This window comes from Salvia splendens, chromosome 15 (assembly GCF_004379255.2).
Source record: "Salvia splendens isolate huo1 chromosome 15, SspV2, whole genome shotgun sequence".
In the NCBI taxonomy this organism is placed as follows: Eukaryota; Viridiplantae; Streptophyta; class Magnoliopsida; order Lamiales; family Lamiaceae; genus Salvia; species Salvia splendens.
Window position 1 is genome coordinate 4,551,702 of NC_056046.1, and position 16,839 is coordinate 4,568,540.

The 16,839-nt window shown below is 38.1% G+C and overlaps 3 protein-coding genes across 4 annotated transcripts; 1 reads left to right on the forward strand and 2 right to left on the reverse strand.

Annotated features, from left to right (window-relative positions):
• Positions 1–2,336: 2,336 nt before the first annotated feature.
• Positions 2,337–4,890, forward strand: LOC121767416 (rRNA methyltransferase 1, mitochondrial-like). Of its 2 annotated transcripts, XR_006043090.1 has the most exons (7): positions 2,337–2,504; positions 2,605–3,103; positions 3,351–3,489; positions 3,585–3,646; positions 3,761–3,899; positions 4,274–4,480; positions 4,571–4,890. XR_006043090.1 is itself a non-coding variant. In XM_042163682.1 (6 exons), the coding sequence occupies exons 1-6, from the start codon at positions 2,357–2,359 to the stop codon at positions 4,406–4,408; spliced, it is 1,122 nt and encodes a 373-aa protein (XP_042019616.1). In that variant the 5' UTR covers positions 2,337–2,356; the 3' UTR covers positions 4,409–4,890. The 2 variants fall into 2 exon arrangements, 1 of the variants encoding a protein (XP_042019616.1); XM_042163682.1 differs by having other exon boundaries at positions 4,274–4,890.
• Positions 4,891–5,011: 121 nt separating this feature from the next.
• On the reverse strand, positions 5,012–11,018 carry LOC121767415 (probable ubiquitin conjugation factor E4). The gene is made up of 16 exons (XM_042163680.1): positions 10,068–11,018; positions 9,642–9,846; positions 9,376–9,527; positions 8,997–9,294; positions 8,540–8,692; positions 8,244–8,447; positions 8,049–8,161; positions 7,857–7,971; positions 7,051–7,140; positions 6,754–6,957; positions 6,577–6,672; positions 6,379–6,501; positions 6,147–6,239; positions 5,645–5,809; positions 5,420–5,509; positions 5,012–5,327 (listed from the first exon to the last, which is right to left on the reverse strand). The coding sequence occupies exons 1-16, from the start codon at positions 10,895–10,897 to the stop codon at positions 5,151–5,153; spliced, it is 3,108 nt and encodes a 1,035-aa protein (XP_042019614.1). The 5' UTR covers positions 10,898–11,018; the 3' UTR covers positions 5,012–5,150.
• A 2,196-nt stretch (positions 11,019–13,214) lies between these two features.
• Positions 13,215–15,653, reverse strand: LOC121768015 (phosphatidylinositol 3,4,5-trisphosphate 3-phosphatase and protein-tyrosine-phosphatase PTEN1-like). The gene is made up of 5 exons (XM_042164356.1): positions 15,268–15,653; positions 14,732–15,064; positions 14,145–14,336; positions 13,854–14,081; positions 13,215–13,620 (listed from the first exon to the last, which is right to left on the reverse strand). The coding sequence occupies exons 1-5, from the start codon at positions 15,493–15,495 to the stop codon at positions 13,366–13,368; spliced, it is 1,236 nt and encodes a 411-aa protein (XP_042020290.1). The 5' UTR covers positions 15,496–15,653; the 3' UTR covers positions 13,215–13,365.
• Between the last annotated feature and the right edge of the window lie 1,186 nt (positions 15,654–16,839).

The following is a 16,839-nucleotide window of genomic DNA, read 5'->3' on the forward strand; positions in this document are numbered from 1 at the left end:
TCCAGAATGCCGAAGTGATTCACTTCACTTTTCGGGGGGGGGTAGTGATGGAGTACGTACTAAACAAGCCCATCAGCCTAAAGCCCAAGAAAGAGTATCAGTTCGGCATGACTAAAGAGTATCAGTCCGGCATGACTAAAGAGTTCAGTTCGGCACAACCAAAGAGTTCGGCCCCAGCCTACAGCTCGGTAAAAGCCAACCAATCAAACTCTGCTCTCAGGTCGGCATCAAGCTCTACTCTCAGATCGGCAAAAGCTGCTCGGCAATAATTCAGCAGTTCGGTCTCAGTATTCGACCGAACTAGGAGATAGTGGACTCATGCAGGATTTCCACCTCCACTACACCCACGATCTATTTAGTGGTGTCAAGCAGTCATTAACTCATGCAGGATAGTGGACCCATGCAAGATCGCCACGATCTCCACGACATCCACTACCTAGTAAATGGTGCTGCATGCCACGATCTTGGTTCAATGTATAAATAGAACCTAGCTCAGATAGATAGGGTTAAGTTCTAAGAGCTCTTTAGACATAAAAAGATCATATAACAAGTCTGTATTGTAAGCTGTAAAAAACAGATCAAGCAATACAACTCTGCCCTCTTTTCTTCCCGTGGACGTAGATTTACCTCAGTAAATCGAACCACGTAAATCTCTGTGTCGTGATCTGTATTTTCCTGCATTCATCACCATCAAAAATTCGCGGACTCATCAAAGACCACAATTCAGCTTAAGAGTCAAGCACTTCGTCTGAAACGAACTGCAACAAAAGTCCGATTCACGCGATAAAACTTGCCTGAATTAGGACAAGGGAAAGTCCGATCCACGCGATAAAACTCGCCGAATTAGGACAAGGGAAAGTCCGATCCCCAAATTAGGACAACGGAAAGTCCGATCCGAGCGATAAAACTCGCCAAATTAGGACACAAACCAAGTCCGGTCAAAGAAGAGTTTACTTCATAAGACCGAGGACAAACCTCAACTTACCCCGTACCTTTATCCAGAATGCCGAAGTGATTCACTTCGCTTTCCAGGGGGGGTAGTGATGGAGTACGTACTAAACAAGCCCAACAGCAGTAAAGCCCATCAGCCTAAAGCCCAAGAAAGAGTATCAGTTCGGCACAACCAAAGAGTTCGGCCCCAGCCTACAGCTCGGTAAAAGCCAACCAATCAAACTCTGCTCTCAGGTCGGCATCAAGCTCTACTCTCAGATCGGCAAAAGCTGCTCGGCAATAATTCAGCAGTTCGGTCTCAGTATTCGACCGAACTAGGAGATAGTGGACTCATGCAGGATTTCCACCTCCACTACACCCACGATCTATTTAGTGGTGTCAAGCAGTCATCAACTCATGCAGGATAGTGGACCCATGCAAGATCGCCACGATCTCCACGACATCCACTACCTAGTAAATGGTGCTGCATGCCACGATCTTGGTTCAATGTATAAATAGAACCTAGATCAGATAGATAGGGTTAGACTCTCTCGCTCTCTAGAGATAAAATATCAAATAGCAAGTCTGTATTGTAAGCTGTAGAAAACAGATCAAGCAATACAACTCTGCCCTCTTTTCTTCCCGTGGACGTAGATTTACCTCAGTAAATCGAACCACGTAAATTCATTGTGTCGTGATCTGCATTTTCCTGCATTCATCACCACCAGAAATTCGCGGATTCATCAGCGGTTTTCTTGTTTTCGGTTTATAGGAAGAACCGGCGATCATTGTGAATTCCTCTGACATTGCACGTCAAATTTGGTGATTCTGATTCTTTCAATTAGAATTATGATTTTTGTATATATATGGTACTATTTGATTTCGTCGATTGGAAGATTATGTAATACAAATCGAATCACTTATATAGAAAACTCTTTTTATATCTTAGGAATTCTTTATTTTCCTGATCCCTGTAGAAGTACTAATCAGTTAACGATGATTGCATCGAATGTAAAAAATATATCAAGAGAAAAATAAATGTACACAATAGATACACTCTTAATTACTGATTTTCCTTTTTATACATTTTATAATGGGAAATCATAGATTTGATTTTTAAAAATCACCACTATATTTATTCTTGACATATTTATACATCAAATATTTAAATGCAAAATTCTACCTAATTTATACTAGTACATATTTATATTAGTATATTAAGGGTGGAATTTGACCATAAATTTTCAGCTATTTCTTTTCCAATTTTAGGAGACAACAAGATTTGATATTGTTTCATTAATTTAGAATCAATCTAATGGAGTACTACAAATTTGTCAAGAATAAAGATTTAAGAAGTACGGAGTAGTAAAAAAAATAAAATAATAAATAAATAGAGAAAAAAATCATTTACGCTTATGCCGATGTAATGAACTCAATACATCATCTCTCTCGTGTGCAAATGAACTCCTGCAAAACCCTAATTCGTGCTACATTATCGTGTCTAGATTTTCGAGCTGGAATCCCAAATTCAACTACGCGACGCCATTTTCCCATATCTCTTTCAGCTCATCCAGGTTCATATTTACTAATACGGTTGACATACTTAGCATAAATCTGCTTATCATGCATTGCTTTTTGCTGTTGAATGAATTCTCAATTTTTCTCCGAAAACAGGGCTGAGAATCAAATCACACAACTCCTTTTCGATTTCTAGAAGTTACTGTAGTCTGGCAACTGCTATTACTTCAGAAATTTCTGATTTTACTGAGGGAATTGTAGCTCAGAGTGTTGATTTAGAAACGCCAGAAGATTTATGTAAGGATAGGGTGGAGGAACTACTGTCCAAGAACAAGGATGATGTTGCAAACTTGATGAAAATGGAACGTCGTGTGGGAAATGGTGAGGAGAGGAGGGAGCGCTGGTTTCCTTATTTGGATAAATGTAAAGCTGAGGATGCATATCTGAGCAGCAGTGAGGTTCTGGAAGCAGTAGATCCGTTTATTATGGACCCGAGGAAGGAGAAGTTTAGGAATGCAGTGAATAATAGGAGTTACTCTGTGTCTTTAGTGGTTGAGGGATTGAGTGACTTTGGGAATGTTTCGGCTGCTTTTCGATCTGCGGATGCTCTTGGAATTCAGTCGGTCCATGTCGTGTCATTTGACAGCTCCAGAAGGTGTGTCACTGCTTGTGGTAAATGTGTCTTGAATATTGGTTGAATGCTATATCAAGTTATTCATGACTTCTATCTAAAGGAAATGATTAGAATTGTTGTGGAATTTTTAGCTATGCTTTAGTTGTACACTTAACTGAAAGGCAGTGGGAATCGAGAGCTTATCTATTGATTTGCATTCACAAATGATTTTCTGGACTTGCCATTTTGGGGGTTAACCATCATCCATTCTTCTACCTCCACCATACAGGTACAGAGATAACCGCCATGTCAGTATGGGAGCCGAAAAATGGTTGGACATTGAATTGTGGAACTCGATCAGTGAGTGCTTCGAAGTTCTGAAAGCGCGTGGCTATAGAATTGCCACAGCACACATGGGGGTGGAATCGGTATCAACAAATTTATTTCCTTATATTTTCAATCAAGTGATAAATTTCATTGAGATCCATAACTAATGCAATACAACATTTGGTGCTTTCTCTAGGTTTCCGTCTATGATGTGGATTGGTCTTGTCCGACTGCAATAGTTGTTGGAAATGAACTTAAGTACGTTTCCACTAGCCTATAGTATATTATTGTTGAAGAGTCTAAGGCAATAACTTCACATATGAGTTTCATGGAATGTAGTTGAATTCATCTCTTATTCGTTTCAACATTCAGTGGGATAAGCAAAGAGGCTCTTGAGCTATCAGATTTACACTGCTCTATCCCGATGAAAGGCATGGTAGACTCGTTTAATGTTTCAGTAGCTGCTGGACTTCTGATGCACCATGCTGTATGTGACAGGACTTCCCGCATGGTAATGCCTTTTTTTCTTCTTTTTTTACTGAAATTATATCCTTGAATAACTAAGCTACCTGTGTACTACAAATCACTGCACATTGCCAATGTTTCTAGATATGAATGTATCAAACTCGAGCCTTGTTTGGGATTGGGATATGCAACTGGATGATTAACTGCATCAAACTTGGGTTTCTTCCTGTTATTTTAAATTCTGCAGTTTGACTTGAGAATATACAATAACCGAATCTCCTTGCTTAACTTCTCAACATATGATGGAAATCATGAGTGTTCATGTTTCTCTAATGAATTACACTCTTTTCTTTGGTACTTGATGCTCTAAGCTATTAGATACACACTTGGAATTACTCTCAGTTTTCTCGTTGGCTATAGGGTTGCCATGGGGACCTAGCAGAGGACGAGCGCCAAATTCTCCTTGCTGAGATTTACCTCCGTCCCAACAAAAACTCCACCAGAATTGCGAATGAATATTCCAGGAGGAAGTTAGCCATGCAATCAAAACTCTGAAAGCACAGCGTTAAACCTTGCAGATCTGTAGTGGAGAAATGTTGCAAATCATGATGCAGAGTTCTTCAACAGGTACAAAGCTCGTCTTTTGGCTTCATGACTCTTGCGTGGTTGTAGAAACACATGGTGGCAAGTTGGTGAACAGTGCTAAGTTGAATCAAGGTAAAACCATTACAAAAACAACGCTGAGCTGAGATTTTTGGCGGAGCACCATAATTGCCTTGGAAGGATGATAGCCATGCCACATTGCCAGTTATATATCAAAGCTGAAAGCCTCAAAACCATAATTATTGAGTAGAAAACAGAATCTCCACAACGTTATGGACAAGAAAAATATATTTTCAGCATCTTAAAGATAGTAGTTTGTATTTTACACACTTTGGCTAAGTAGCTTGTGAGATTTGATGTAAGGCTCTCTTGCCCCCACCTCTGCTCTCTCCTTTTTTAAGTAGTAAATGTATTATCCTAGTAATTCTATACTATCAATTTTGAAATTGGAAAAAAAGGGACCCTGAAAGTATTTTACTGAATTTTGTCATTAAAATTGCAGAGAAGAAACTTTTAACTACCAAATGTTTATATGCTTTTAGAGAAAAGGAGATCTCTGGGATAATGTGGATATAATTGATGCATATCGTGAGTTATGAAAGTAATGCAGCTCACAACAAAAGAATCCAGCCACCAAATAATATTGACTGATTATACAACCCAGTAAAATTTACAAGTATCTAGCAATATATGCCTACTCTATTAAAGAGGTAGTATCGGTCGTTTGAATCTTGTCTTTGGTGTTCTGCGAGCCTAACCCTTCCCGCCTTCTCAACTCTTGTGACTTGATAAATTCTTCGATTTTCGCCTTCAACTCCACGTCGGGGATTAACATGTCCGATGTGAGAGGAGACCGATTAAATGGATCAGTCTGTTATTCCAAAATAAGAAATGGAGCAATTAATTTCAGTTTGCCAGAACAATACAAAGAAGATTTAGTAGTGAGATACTGAGGGGACTTACACTATCACTCAAAAGATGCCTCTGGATCACGGGTCTATCCACGATCACTCTCGATGATGGCAAAATGACAGGATCCTTCATTAAAGTGTACTGCCACACCAAAAGACAATAGCACGCTTACAAACAGTACTTGAAGAACGTACCGAGGAGAAGATATGACATTGTTCGATATTTGATATTTCAGTGAATATATCCTATCGAGACATGCAATGAATCATTATGTACCTGAATTGGGTCAAGGAATTCGTCAGGTATGTCTCCAAGAGCAGCCTCAGCATCCTTGGCCTCTACTGCTGCAACTCTGGTTTTAGTGCCAAGCTCAACAAACTCTTGTATGATCCTGGCATCTTCCCCGATTTTCCTCAAGACATCAGACGCAGCATCAAATAGCTGGAAGCACCCACCACCAACCACAAAACGTAAGGAAAACATATATAGATGAATAAAAACACATGTTGTAATAAAACAAGGGATCATTGTCCACCTTTAGATCATGAAGATCCATGGTGTACTCATCACTTTTTGAATGAATTCGAAGTCTTGATTTCGAATACCATAAGTGATTAAAATTTTGATTTTTGAATTAATATGTTTTTCCAAAGAATTCATGCATATTCCACAGTGAATTCACGATTTGTGGTGTTTATTTTAAAATTCATTTTTAGCCCAGCCCTTCCCAATATATATCTGTATATATATATAGTAACAATCCCTAGTAGATAAATACCTGTTCGTTGTATGAACGACCATCCCTTGTGATGGCTGCTGGAAAAATATTTTCCTTGTCTCCTCTAGCTAAGTTGACATATATAGTGACAATCTTCAAATATGGAGAAAAAGTAATGTAGCACCATCAGATAGTCTATTCAAATGTTTCAGCTTTCTTACAGCCAAAGCAAAATCAAAATCACCAAGAAAAAGCGACGATGCATAATCACGAACTAGGTGGTTTTCTATACCTGTTTTAACAGCAGTTTTGGCCGAAACTCATACTTCTCAGGGTCTTTCAAGCTAAGAGATTTTCTTTGTGGCCCCACAAGTTGTAACAAAAAGTAATTCAGCATACTGGCAACTCTCTCAACCTGGAAGACAAAACACTGTTAGAAAAACTTAAAACAAACTCCTGAACTAGATGACTAAAAACCAAAAACACTAACCATCTCCGGTAGCAGGAAAGGGGATATAATCTGCTCAGATGTAAATGCTAGCATGCTCACATCTTCATTTGCCAATTTCATATCAATCCTAATAATCTACAGAAACGAATGAACCAGTGTTTCAGTCAGCATTCCCAAAAAAAAATATACCTGGAGATATGTGAAGTGCAAACCGACATTCTCCTGAGAGTGGAAAAGTCGAGTTCTCTCCTGTCTCTCTTGGGCTGGCCTACTTTCCCACTCTACAGTGTTAGACATCTCAGCTTCTAGTTCTTTGAGTTCAAGAATTTTGTTCAGACTTTCATCTAACAAATAGATGCTATCATTGATTAAAAAGTTTAAAAAGTTCAGATAGATGCCCTTCTCCTCCTCCTTAGCTATCTGAAACAGAAGAAACAATATATAAACATAAGGTTCCACTGAGAAATAGATCAATGCATGGAGAAATATAAGAACAAAGATGGATAGATTTACCCTTCTCCAGACATTTCGATGACTAGGAACCTGCCATAAGTACTCCAGGAGTTCGGCAATGTTGTGACGAATGTTGAATTTGTCATAGAACTGAGGAGGTGCCACAGTACTCAGTCAAGAAAGGCATAGTTACAAAATTTCACACCATCAATAAGAAATTAAATGCCAACTAATACTAATAACTACAATAATACTATAAGAAGTACTACCTCCGTCCACAAAAAATAGACTAATTTTACCATTTTAGGCCTTCCACCAAAATTAGACCAATTCTAAATATGAAAAGTTTTAAACAAATAATAACCCTACACATCATTCTAAATATGGACCCCACAATCCACTAATACTACTTCCACCACCTTTTTTCTCCTTCTCTCTTACTTTACCAATTGTGCATTAAAACCCGTACCATTCACAACTTTATCTATTTTTTGTGGACGGAGGTAGTATTAACAAACATTACGATGATAAAGAGGACCATCATATGGGCTTAACATGAAGATAATTGAATGGTCAAAGTCCATCCAACTTACTAAGTAGCTTAGTGGCCACTCTTAAACAAGCAGGTTTTCAAGAACAAATTGATACCTGGTCCTTGCTAAAGTTTAGCAATTATATAAGTGGTAACAGTAAACTGTAATCACATGATAAACAACACATTACTAATCAATGTTAGAAGTAGGAGAGTATAGCACACGGTAAAGGCAATAGAAAGTAAGAAAATTATCATATGAAAAGAGTAAGAGCTGATTTCCAAATTATATTTGCAGTTCTACACTAACATGACAACCCTTAGAAACAATTACCTGAGTGTGGGAACCAGTGAATTCAATATCTACATAAAGCTTCAGAAGATTCTTCACTAGATACTCAAGGGATAACTGATGCCCTTCAAATAGAGTTTCAGTTGCCTTTGATCCACTGTACAAAGGTTAGTGAGGATCGATGATGAAGCAAGATGAACAGAATATACTGTGCACAAAACTTATGGAACATACCTTCTCCGGGGCATCCAGCAATTCAGCACTTCAACCATTTTGGACCTTAGATATGGATTACGGATGTACTCTGGACTGGCCATGAACATAATGATGAAGTTCATAAAATCGTCCTGTCAAGATGTATGAACATACAATTTAGCTGGGTTTCAGCATTCAAGATCAAACTATATGTAAATTCAGATCTCACCATACCAGCATAACCCCATCTAGAGCTCTAGGAATCCGAGAGGCAAAAATTAGCAACTCCATGGCATCTTCTACAAAGTGCTCAGGCATACAAGCAAATTCCTTCGGGCATGTTGGTGATAGAGGCATTTTAAAACCTCCCACTAGCCCAACCAACCAAATTACCATCAAGCGGTAGTAAGATAATGCGCGCTGAAGAAGAGTTCCATCCTACATAATATAAATGACTGGGCATCTATAATCGTATCACTATGGGAATAAAATTTCCAACTAGACAGAATTGAATGCGACACTTTTTATACCCTTAGTATTTGAGCTTCATAACAAAATTTTTCCTGTGTGTATAACTCAATTTCCTTTTCCAGGCGAGATATGTCTTGCTGCAATTGTGGAGAAGGAGCCTGCTCTTGCAAGGCTTTGAATGAGGACAAAGTATCTTCACATCTAGAAATATCCTGAACATAAAGTACAAGATCAGACTATAAAGACCAAGGCTTTGATGAATACACTAACATAAAATATATAAATGCAAATTTACATAAATAAAAACCCTAGAAAAAGAGGGCTATAGTTGGTATTGTTTCTTATGTTATGTGAGAATGTAACTGTATCTGAGATTGAGTATTAGGATGGGTTAATTGATTGGAAAAAATGTTGCATCGTTGGCATAATGTATTACTGTCCGGGAACATTCAAAAAGGTAACAGAGATAAAATTGATACCAAATATATCTTAATTGAGCAAAAGTTTAGGTATAACCTGAACAAGGTGTTTGAAGTCTGAAAATGCTTTTAGCAACCCCAAGTTGAGCACCCTAGCAGTCATGAAGAAGCATTCACATATGAATGGGTATTTGGTTTTTTCACCACTTATATTAACAGGTTTATTATTTTGGAGAGAAGGTGTGTTGGCACTGCTGCTGGAACTTGAGGCGTCTTGAGACCGTATCACCCGATTTTGTCCATCACCAGCATTTGTCGAGGTATCAACTTTAGCACTATTGTCCTCAAACCATTGAGATACCTCTTCCGATGATGCATGCAACGCAGTCAATCCACTAATAAGAGTTTGTCAGATGAAAGAATACGGATAAATATTCTGGAAAATGGGTAAACAAAAGGTAAAAATAATCCTCTACCTCAATTCCAGACGGTTACTGTAGAAAACATATTTAGGATCAATTTTGTCTCTTTTACTCATATTAGCATCCAAGAATGGCTCACAGAGACGAAGCATAACTGCACTAAGATTTACAAACATGCCAGAGCTAGCACAAGACAGAGGATCAACCTGTAAGAAAATCCAGTGGAAACAGCCGACATTGGTTTCAGATTATCCTCTTAAGATCACTTTATAGAAGAAAATGAAGGCCTGAGTTTTCCAACTATGACGAGGAAAATATACCTGTAAATGCCCCCTTGAAGAATTTTTGTTGATTACTTCTGCAAGGTACTCAAGAACATTTTCACGTGTGTTTGTATTTTTCAGGAGGCACATAAGAACTTCTGCCAGCCCGTCATACAAGCCGGTCATAACCGTTTTGATAGTTGTAAAGGATGAAAGAAGATCCGCTGGGCGGCGAGTAGAGGCTTCAGAGAAGCATTGTTGGCTGACCATGCAAACAAAATCATCCAATATTACAAGAAGCACAAAATGAACTAAAAAGACGTCGTAGCATCAAGCTCTGCTTCAATAGAGATCAAGCCATAACACGCATACATGATACATCAAGATTTAATTAGTACTACATGTAGTAAAATGCACCATATAAACTTGAATTCACATAAATAACTTAAGAAAGCAAAACTGAGACAAGAATTCTTACTGTACCCTATATCGGGGTCGCTCTTGAATATAGCATGATCCGGTAATGCACTAACATGAAAAAACGGCCCCAGTATACTCGTCATCTCCATGACCCTCCCATTCAAATACACACTCTTCGGTATCCACCACGGATGACTGACCAATGCCTTCGCCCCCACCGGATAATTCACCAGCAGCAGCAGTGCCCTTAATGGCTGCTGAAAATTCCCCAAAGCAGATACCTTCAGAACACTCCCTCTCAAATCCTCATACAACTGTTTCATAACAGGCTCAATCGAATCATAATCAGCATCCCTAAAAAATTCCTCAATAAAACCCGGTGGAGACGCAGCTCCACTGCTCCTCCCACCGAAATCATCCAGATTACCCCCAACCTCCGCAAAGATCAAAGGCAACAGCGGCGAAACACTCGATTTGTTCTTATCATGATTCGGAAACATATCCGGATTACCTAGATGGATCCTACAGTAGGAAACTGCCAATTTCTTAGCTTGTTTCACCGCCAATTCCATTTCCGACCTCACGTTCTTATCCTTCATCGACGTGATTTTCTTCCCCTCCTCGTAAGCGCGGCGGTAGCTGTTGACCAGATACTGGAACGGCGGCTCGGCGGTGGGGAAGCTCCCGGAGAGCCGATCGATTACGACTCTCTCCATCAATTCTCGCGATAATCTGAGCTCCTTACCCTCACTCATGATCTCTGCCGCCGTCATCTCCAGATAAACAACTCGAGAATCGTTCTCCATTGAGTCGACGAGCGACACCAGAAATATTTTCCGGAGGATTATGTCCTCGATTTCAGCCGGTGTTTTCGAGGGTTTCGGCATCGCCATTGATGGAAGATCAGTGGAATCAATTAGCTGAAATCTGGAAATGATCGAAATTCTGATTTGATTTTGGAACGAGGGTTTTTCTTCTGTAGATCGGTTGGAAAAGAAATTGTTAATTTATTAAATTAAATAGAATTAGGTTTTATCAAAAATATATAGATGCATAAATGAAGTAGTCCTACTACTCTCTATGGTGTGTTTTAATTAATCATAACTTATCTCTCTATACATAATTTAGTTATCCCTAACTTATCTTATCTTTGTAGGTAATTTTCAATTTTCTGGTGTTAAATAACATAATTTATCCATCCCTAACTTGGCCAAACTCAATAATGGCCAATGCATACACGGGTTGTATCTTGGTTTGGCCAAGCACACAATCAGTGTGTTTGGTTATGGGTGGTGATGCCGATGGAGACCGGGGCAGTGTAGTTGGTAATGCGGACCACTCAGTCCATGTGAGATATTCTGGCTCGACTTGAGACTATGTGCTTCGTCGGCCGACTACAACATATTGTCTATTGTTCCGTCTTAATGTTAGATCTTTAGGGCTCGTTTGATTGCCATGTTAGAAATAGCAAGATAGCTATCTTAAGATAGTATTTTCGAGCCGAAAGTAAGATAGTGTTAGATAGTATTTTTATGATGTTGTTTGATTAACAAGATAGTGTTTTATAGATAAGATGTAAAATGACAAAAATGTCCTTGTTACCAAAGCTCTTCATTGTAAAATTTCCTTGCTTATTATCAGCATCTCCACAGCCATGTTCTTGATTTCAATTCTCATGCCTCACCTTCGTCCAATCCCCAAGCAGCAATTGCTTTTCCATGAATCAAAATCCTAATGACTAAATAAAAGATTCAGCAAATGAACCTTCAAAAAGAGAACATTTCATTCTGAAATCTGACCAAGTTCCCAGAGCAAGTTCCAAATCACTAACTCAAGACCTACCAAATAAATTGAACAAGTTCTAGGAGCAAGAAGAGGCCAAAACAAAAAGGTCATCATTGCCTCGAAGAAGAAGGCTTGACGGCAGAGATGATGCAACGAAGGCCGTGGGGAGGGTCCCTCACTACCGTCGGACGCACTAAACTCTAAACGAAGAAATGATCGGCACCTAGGGAGGTTCCAGTACGGAGAGTCAATGCGGAGCTCTCTGACAACACGGGCCACGGAGCGCGTGAGATGTCGGTGCAGAAGGGGAAAAAGAAGAGGTGCGCCTCGTCTGGATTGTGAGTAAGGAAGGGACTGTGGAGGAGGGAATTGTAGAAGAGATAGAGACTAGTTGTAGAAGAGAGATATGAAACTTCAGAAGAGAGAGAAAGTGAGAGTGAAAGTGGGTGAGAGAAAGAGGCGTTGGAGAGAGAGTGAAAGGGGCAATAATGACTATCATGGATAAACAGTACACTATCACAGCATTTTGGTGGTATAGTGTAATCTCTAATTTATGGTTAGTCAACCAGGCCTCAGCGGGCTTTGACCATTTTTTCGGGCTTAGAGATAGTAATAACAAGCCAACCAAACAGCATAAAAGCATAGATAAAAGGGACTATCAAGGCCTAACATGGCAATCAAACAAGGCCTTAGCATGGGTTATCCAACTTATGGACCAAGCACGCGGTCTGGGCATCTTGTTTGAGTCCCTATTCAAGCCTTTTTCGTATTCCAAACTTTGGTCCTTCCCCGATTTTTCCATGAGGCACTATCAATTTTGAATAAATACTAAAATGAGTCTATAGATAAAACCTTTAAAAAAATAATAGTAATTTGATTTGCATCAGTAAAATTTGCATTTTACACTCTACATAAAATTATTAAAAATTAATAAAAATATTATATCAAGAATAATACGTAAATTTTAATTTTATATACTAAAATTTAAGTAAAATTATTATTTTCTGTTATAAACCCAATCAATTTCTATGCTAAAATCGATTACTAACTGATTAATGTTAAATGAATATGTAAAATTTGAATTTGGTGTAAATAGTTAAAGTAAAATTACTTTCTGGTGTAATATTATATTATAGTCAAAACTGGATTTGAATTTGGTGTAAATGAGTTTAGACAAGATATGATAAATTTCCCATAAAGATATACTTGTAACTAATTCAGTAATTTGGACAAGGTTTATTACAACCGCGTCTGAAAGCGTTGCATCCATGAGATAAAGATAAAAACTGCATATATTCAACTGAAATAATACCAACAAATGTAAGAAAAGATTGTAAAGAGATTATAAAATTGCATGATGATATGTACAGCACAAGAAAGTCGAGCACACATTGATGATGATAATTCCTAATCCTAACTACAAAATGTTGTATTTCAAGAAGAGACGGCCAAATGCATGCAGTTGGGAATTGACGATTCAGTGATGGCTTTTTAACACAAATGACATGAACAGAAATAGCAGTCACATTTTGCATAAAAAATGCAACTCTAATTTGGAATGCTTTGGCCATTTAACTCATCCACATAACTGAATCTCGTCAACGTTTGCGATCGCAGGCATCGAACAGCTGGCATTTGACGACGGACCGAAGAACAACTCCAAGCAGAACGAAGGGCCGCAGATCGAGCGCCCCTTCTGCCCTACTTTGTCCAAATCGCTAACCGAGAACTGAAGCAGACTTCCCGTTATGAAGGCCGTGTTGAAGCACACGTAGAAGAGGCGCCCCCCGATCAGCTTCTCGTAGAAAATTATGCGCACGTCTCCAGTCAACTGCACGATACATGAAAAAAATTGGTATTGATCTAGATAATGTATATATATACTATATACTCCTTTCATCCTAAATTAAGTACTAGTATTACGTGGAGCCTTTCATTTGACACGAGAATTAAGACAAATGTGTTCAGTGGTTAAATGAGGCAATAATAAAGCATAAGAGTTCATTTTTGTTAAAAAATGAATTCTTTAACTCGGGATGTCTTAAAAAGGAATGTGAATCGTACTGGCAGTGGCTTCTCGTAGTGATGGCCGAGACAGGTCTTCTTGTAGATAATGGAGCTTTCGGTGTCCATCTGGACAACCAAGCGCGGCTCCTCATCCTTCTTCTCGTCGTTACCCTCCACGAACGAGTAGTAGTATCGGGACTCGTATGACTTCTCGTTATCTGTTCCGATCCTCCTACAACATGTTTTCGAGACTTCAACCGAAGGCCGATAGCGCTGCTCTGGTTTCTGCAGAAACTCTTGGTTATGTTATCGTATATGAACCAATTGAACTGGTAGAAATTTCATTACCTCTTGGAGCTCCGACACGACGACAAACACCTGGCTGATGCCGGCGGTGTCGTAGAGGCGGATGTGCTGCAGCTCTCTAGTGCATGGCTGAGGCAGATTTACATATGGAGAAGAAGCAAGATCCATTCCCCGAGCTTGGGACATTGCTTTCTCCCAGTATCCAACGTAACGGCGTTGGCTGGGTATCGATACCTGCACCCGAAAATAGTAACTATTTGTGTTATTTGCCGTCAAATTTTCGAAAAAATCATGAAATTTGGTTAAATTATGACCAATCACTCAACTTTAAAAAACGAGTAAAAAAACCATGAAATTTAACGCTGTTTGCAACAGTCCCCGTGAAATCTTAGCTGATGTGACTGCTGATATTTAGATATATATCCATCTGAATATTCATCACTTTGGCAATACACTTTATACATACTCAGTCACATCATCTCTATTTGAGTTAACTCATATATTTGGTCGTGGGATAATTGTGAACAATGTTAGACCACATGGTCTTTATGGATGATTTTTAAAGTAGCGGAACAGAGCAGAATTTGACAAAATTTTATGTTTTTCGACAGCGAAGAAATGAGAATTACTCCTTCATTGTTGGTGGTCCGCCTCTCGGCGTATAAGTGTAAGGCCTTGTCGGCCGGCATGCCAGTGTAGACAAGGTAACAGGAAACCATCAAGCCGGTTCGACCTTTTCCGGCCATGCAGTGCACAACTGCAATGTTTTTAGGATCACTTGCTAGCCAAGCATGGACATTTTCACAAAATTCCTTGACCATTGTTAGTGGTGGGACATGGTTGTCATCAAATGGGAATCTCTCCACACATCCATTGAAATGCAAAGGGTCATAGTCCTCCTCTATGCACAAGTTGTACACCTTATAGTGGTCATGGTGGCTCGCGTCGAGCGCAGACTTAACCTACAAATAATTCATGTCATCATCTAATCATACGTAGCGAAAATAACATATTCACCATCAAAAGTAGTCCAATTTTTATTTACGAAAACTTTCTCAACACTTTTTCTCTTTTCTCTCTCCTATTTTATTCATTTTTTCCTTTTTCTCTTAGGGAGTATGAGACAGATAGATTCATAACAGATACTGCGCATTCACGACCTGACCTGCCAGAGAGGGTTGCGGTACATGGCACGCATGCGCTCGGCGGGGAAGGACATGGCGAGGATACGATCGGTGATGTAGGTCATGTCGAGATCATAGCCAGCAACGAGCATCCGCCGCCTCTTCTTCGACACAAGATTGCGAATGTAGTTCTTCCAAAGACACCTCACCACCATATTCATCTTGCTTTCTGGGCTTTTCTGCCCTTTCTTTGACAACTCCAACCCCATTGTTTCACCCTAAACTTGGAACAATCAAAGTGAATCGAACAAGCTCACCAAGATTGGTCCAAGAATATTGAAGAAAGTGAGGGGAAAAATTCAGTCCTGTACGTGTGTTGATGGATGCTTCTTCTTTAAGATGGCCAATGAAAGAGATGATGAAGAAGCCCATGTCCAGTTTCACGTTGGACGATTTTTTTCCTCTAATTAAACTCACTTTCTTTTCTTTTCTTTTTTCAGATTTTTGTCAACGTTTCCGACCACCTTAGACTTGGAGAAATTAAGGCCGATTTACCCGCCCTATTTGACATCTCATAAAATTATTTATGCTATTATATGTGTGTATTGTATTTTCTTGAACATATATGTAATACATGAGTCAACTTAATCATTACTAGTAGAGAATGTAATAGGGGAAACTCTAGTCAATTAATATTCCAAAACAAGGCAACTCAAACTTTAGTCAAATTGAAGACTGAAGAAACAAGCAAGTCTTTCTAATTTCTACGGGCAGGGATGGATCTAGGTGGGATCAAGCAGGGTCAACCGACTTCTATTCGAAACAAAAGTATTACTCAATGTTTTAAAAACCGGACCGGCCAGCGAACCGGCGTCATTACTGGTTCACTGGTTCAACCGGTTCACTGGTCGAACCATTGGTTGAACCGGAATACTGTTTATATATATATATATATATATATTTATTTAGTAGTAAATAATAAAATTTAATTAAATGTTTTGTCAATAAATATTATAGTATTATATATTTAATAGTATTAATTTAGAAAACAAGTCTTGTACTATTATATTAGAATATTTAATGACGTTAAGTTTAAATACAATAATAAATTATAATACACAATATTAAAAACTAGTATTAAACTCTATGTATAATTATAAACTCATATATTATAAAACATTAGTGATTGTAAAAGTATAATTAAAATATAAAAAATATATTATAATTAACAATTTCTTAAAAGAATATATAAAATTAAAAGGAATTATCTTAAAAGAATATAAAATTAAAAAGAATATATTTTTAGTTAATGATAGAATTTTATTAATTTTTTATCAACAAATATAATTAAATATATAAATTATACTAGTAGTAAGTTATTGTAAATAAAAAATTTACTAATATTTATGTATAAAAATAAATAAGTTCATAGTATTATTTTCAAAAAGTAATGCGGCAAAATAATATTATACACAAAGATATATGAATAAACATAAATTAAAAACATATATTTAGTAAATACTCCTAGTATATAATCAAATAGTAGTAAACTTTTAATATAATTAATCACATATTCTTAATATACATATATACGTATTAAACGCGAATTATTA

Coding starts and splice junctions, on each gene's coding strand:
- LOC121767416 (XM_042163682.1), top strand. CDS start 2,357: ATGAACTCAATACATCATCTCTCTCGTGTGCAAATGAACTCCTGCAAA. Junction 3,104..3,350: donor TCATTTGACAGCTCCAGAAG/GTGTGTCACTGC, acceptor TCCACCATACAG/GTACAGAGATAACCGCCATG. Junction 3,647..3,760: donor GTTGTTGGAAATGAACTTAA/GTACGTTTCCAC, acceptor TTCAACATTCAG/TGGGATAAGCAAAGAGGCTC.
- LOC121767415 (XM_042163680.1), bottom strand. CDS start 10,897: ATGGCGATGCCGAAACCCTCGAAAACACCGGCTGAAATCGAGGACATA. Junction 8,162..8,243: donor CTCTAGATGGGGTTATGCTG/GTATGGTGAGAT, acceptor ACATCTTGACAG/GACGATTTTATGAACTTCAT. Junction 5,810..6,146: donor GTCGTTCATACAACGAACAG/GTATTTATCTAC, acceptor GGGTGCTTCCAG/CTATTTGATGCTGCGTCTGA.
- LOC121768015 (XM_042164356.1), bottom strand. CDS start 15,495: ATGGGGTTGGAGTTGTCAAAGAAAGGGCAGAAAAGCCCAGAAAGCAAG. Junction 14,337..14,731: donor GGACCACCAACAATGAAGGA/GTAATTCTCATT, acceptor TTTCGGGTGCAG/GTATCGATACCCAGCCAACG. Junction 13,621..13,853: donor ACTACGAGAAGCCACTGCCA/GTACGATTCACA, acceptor TGTATCGTGCAG/TTGACTGGAGACGTGCGCAT.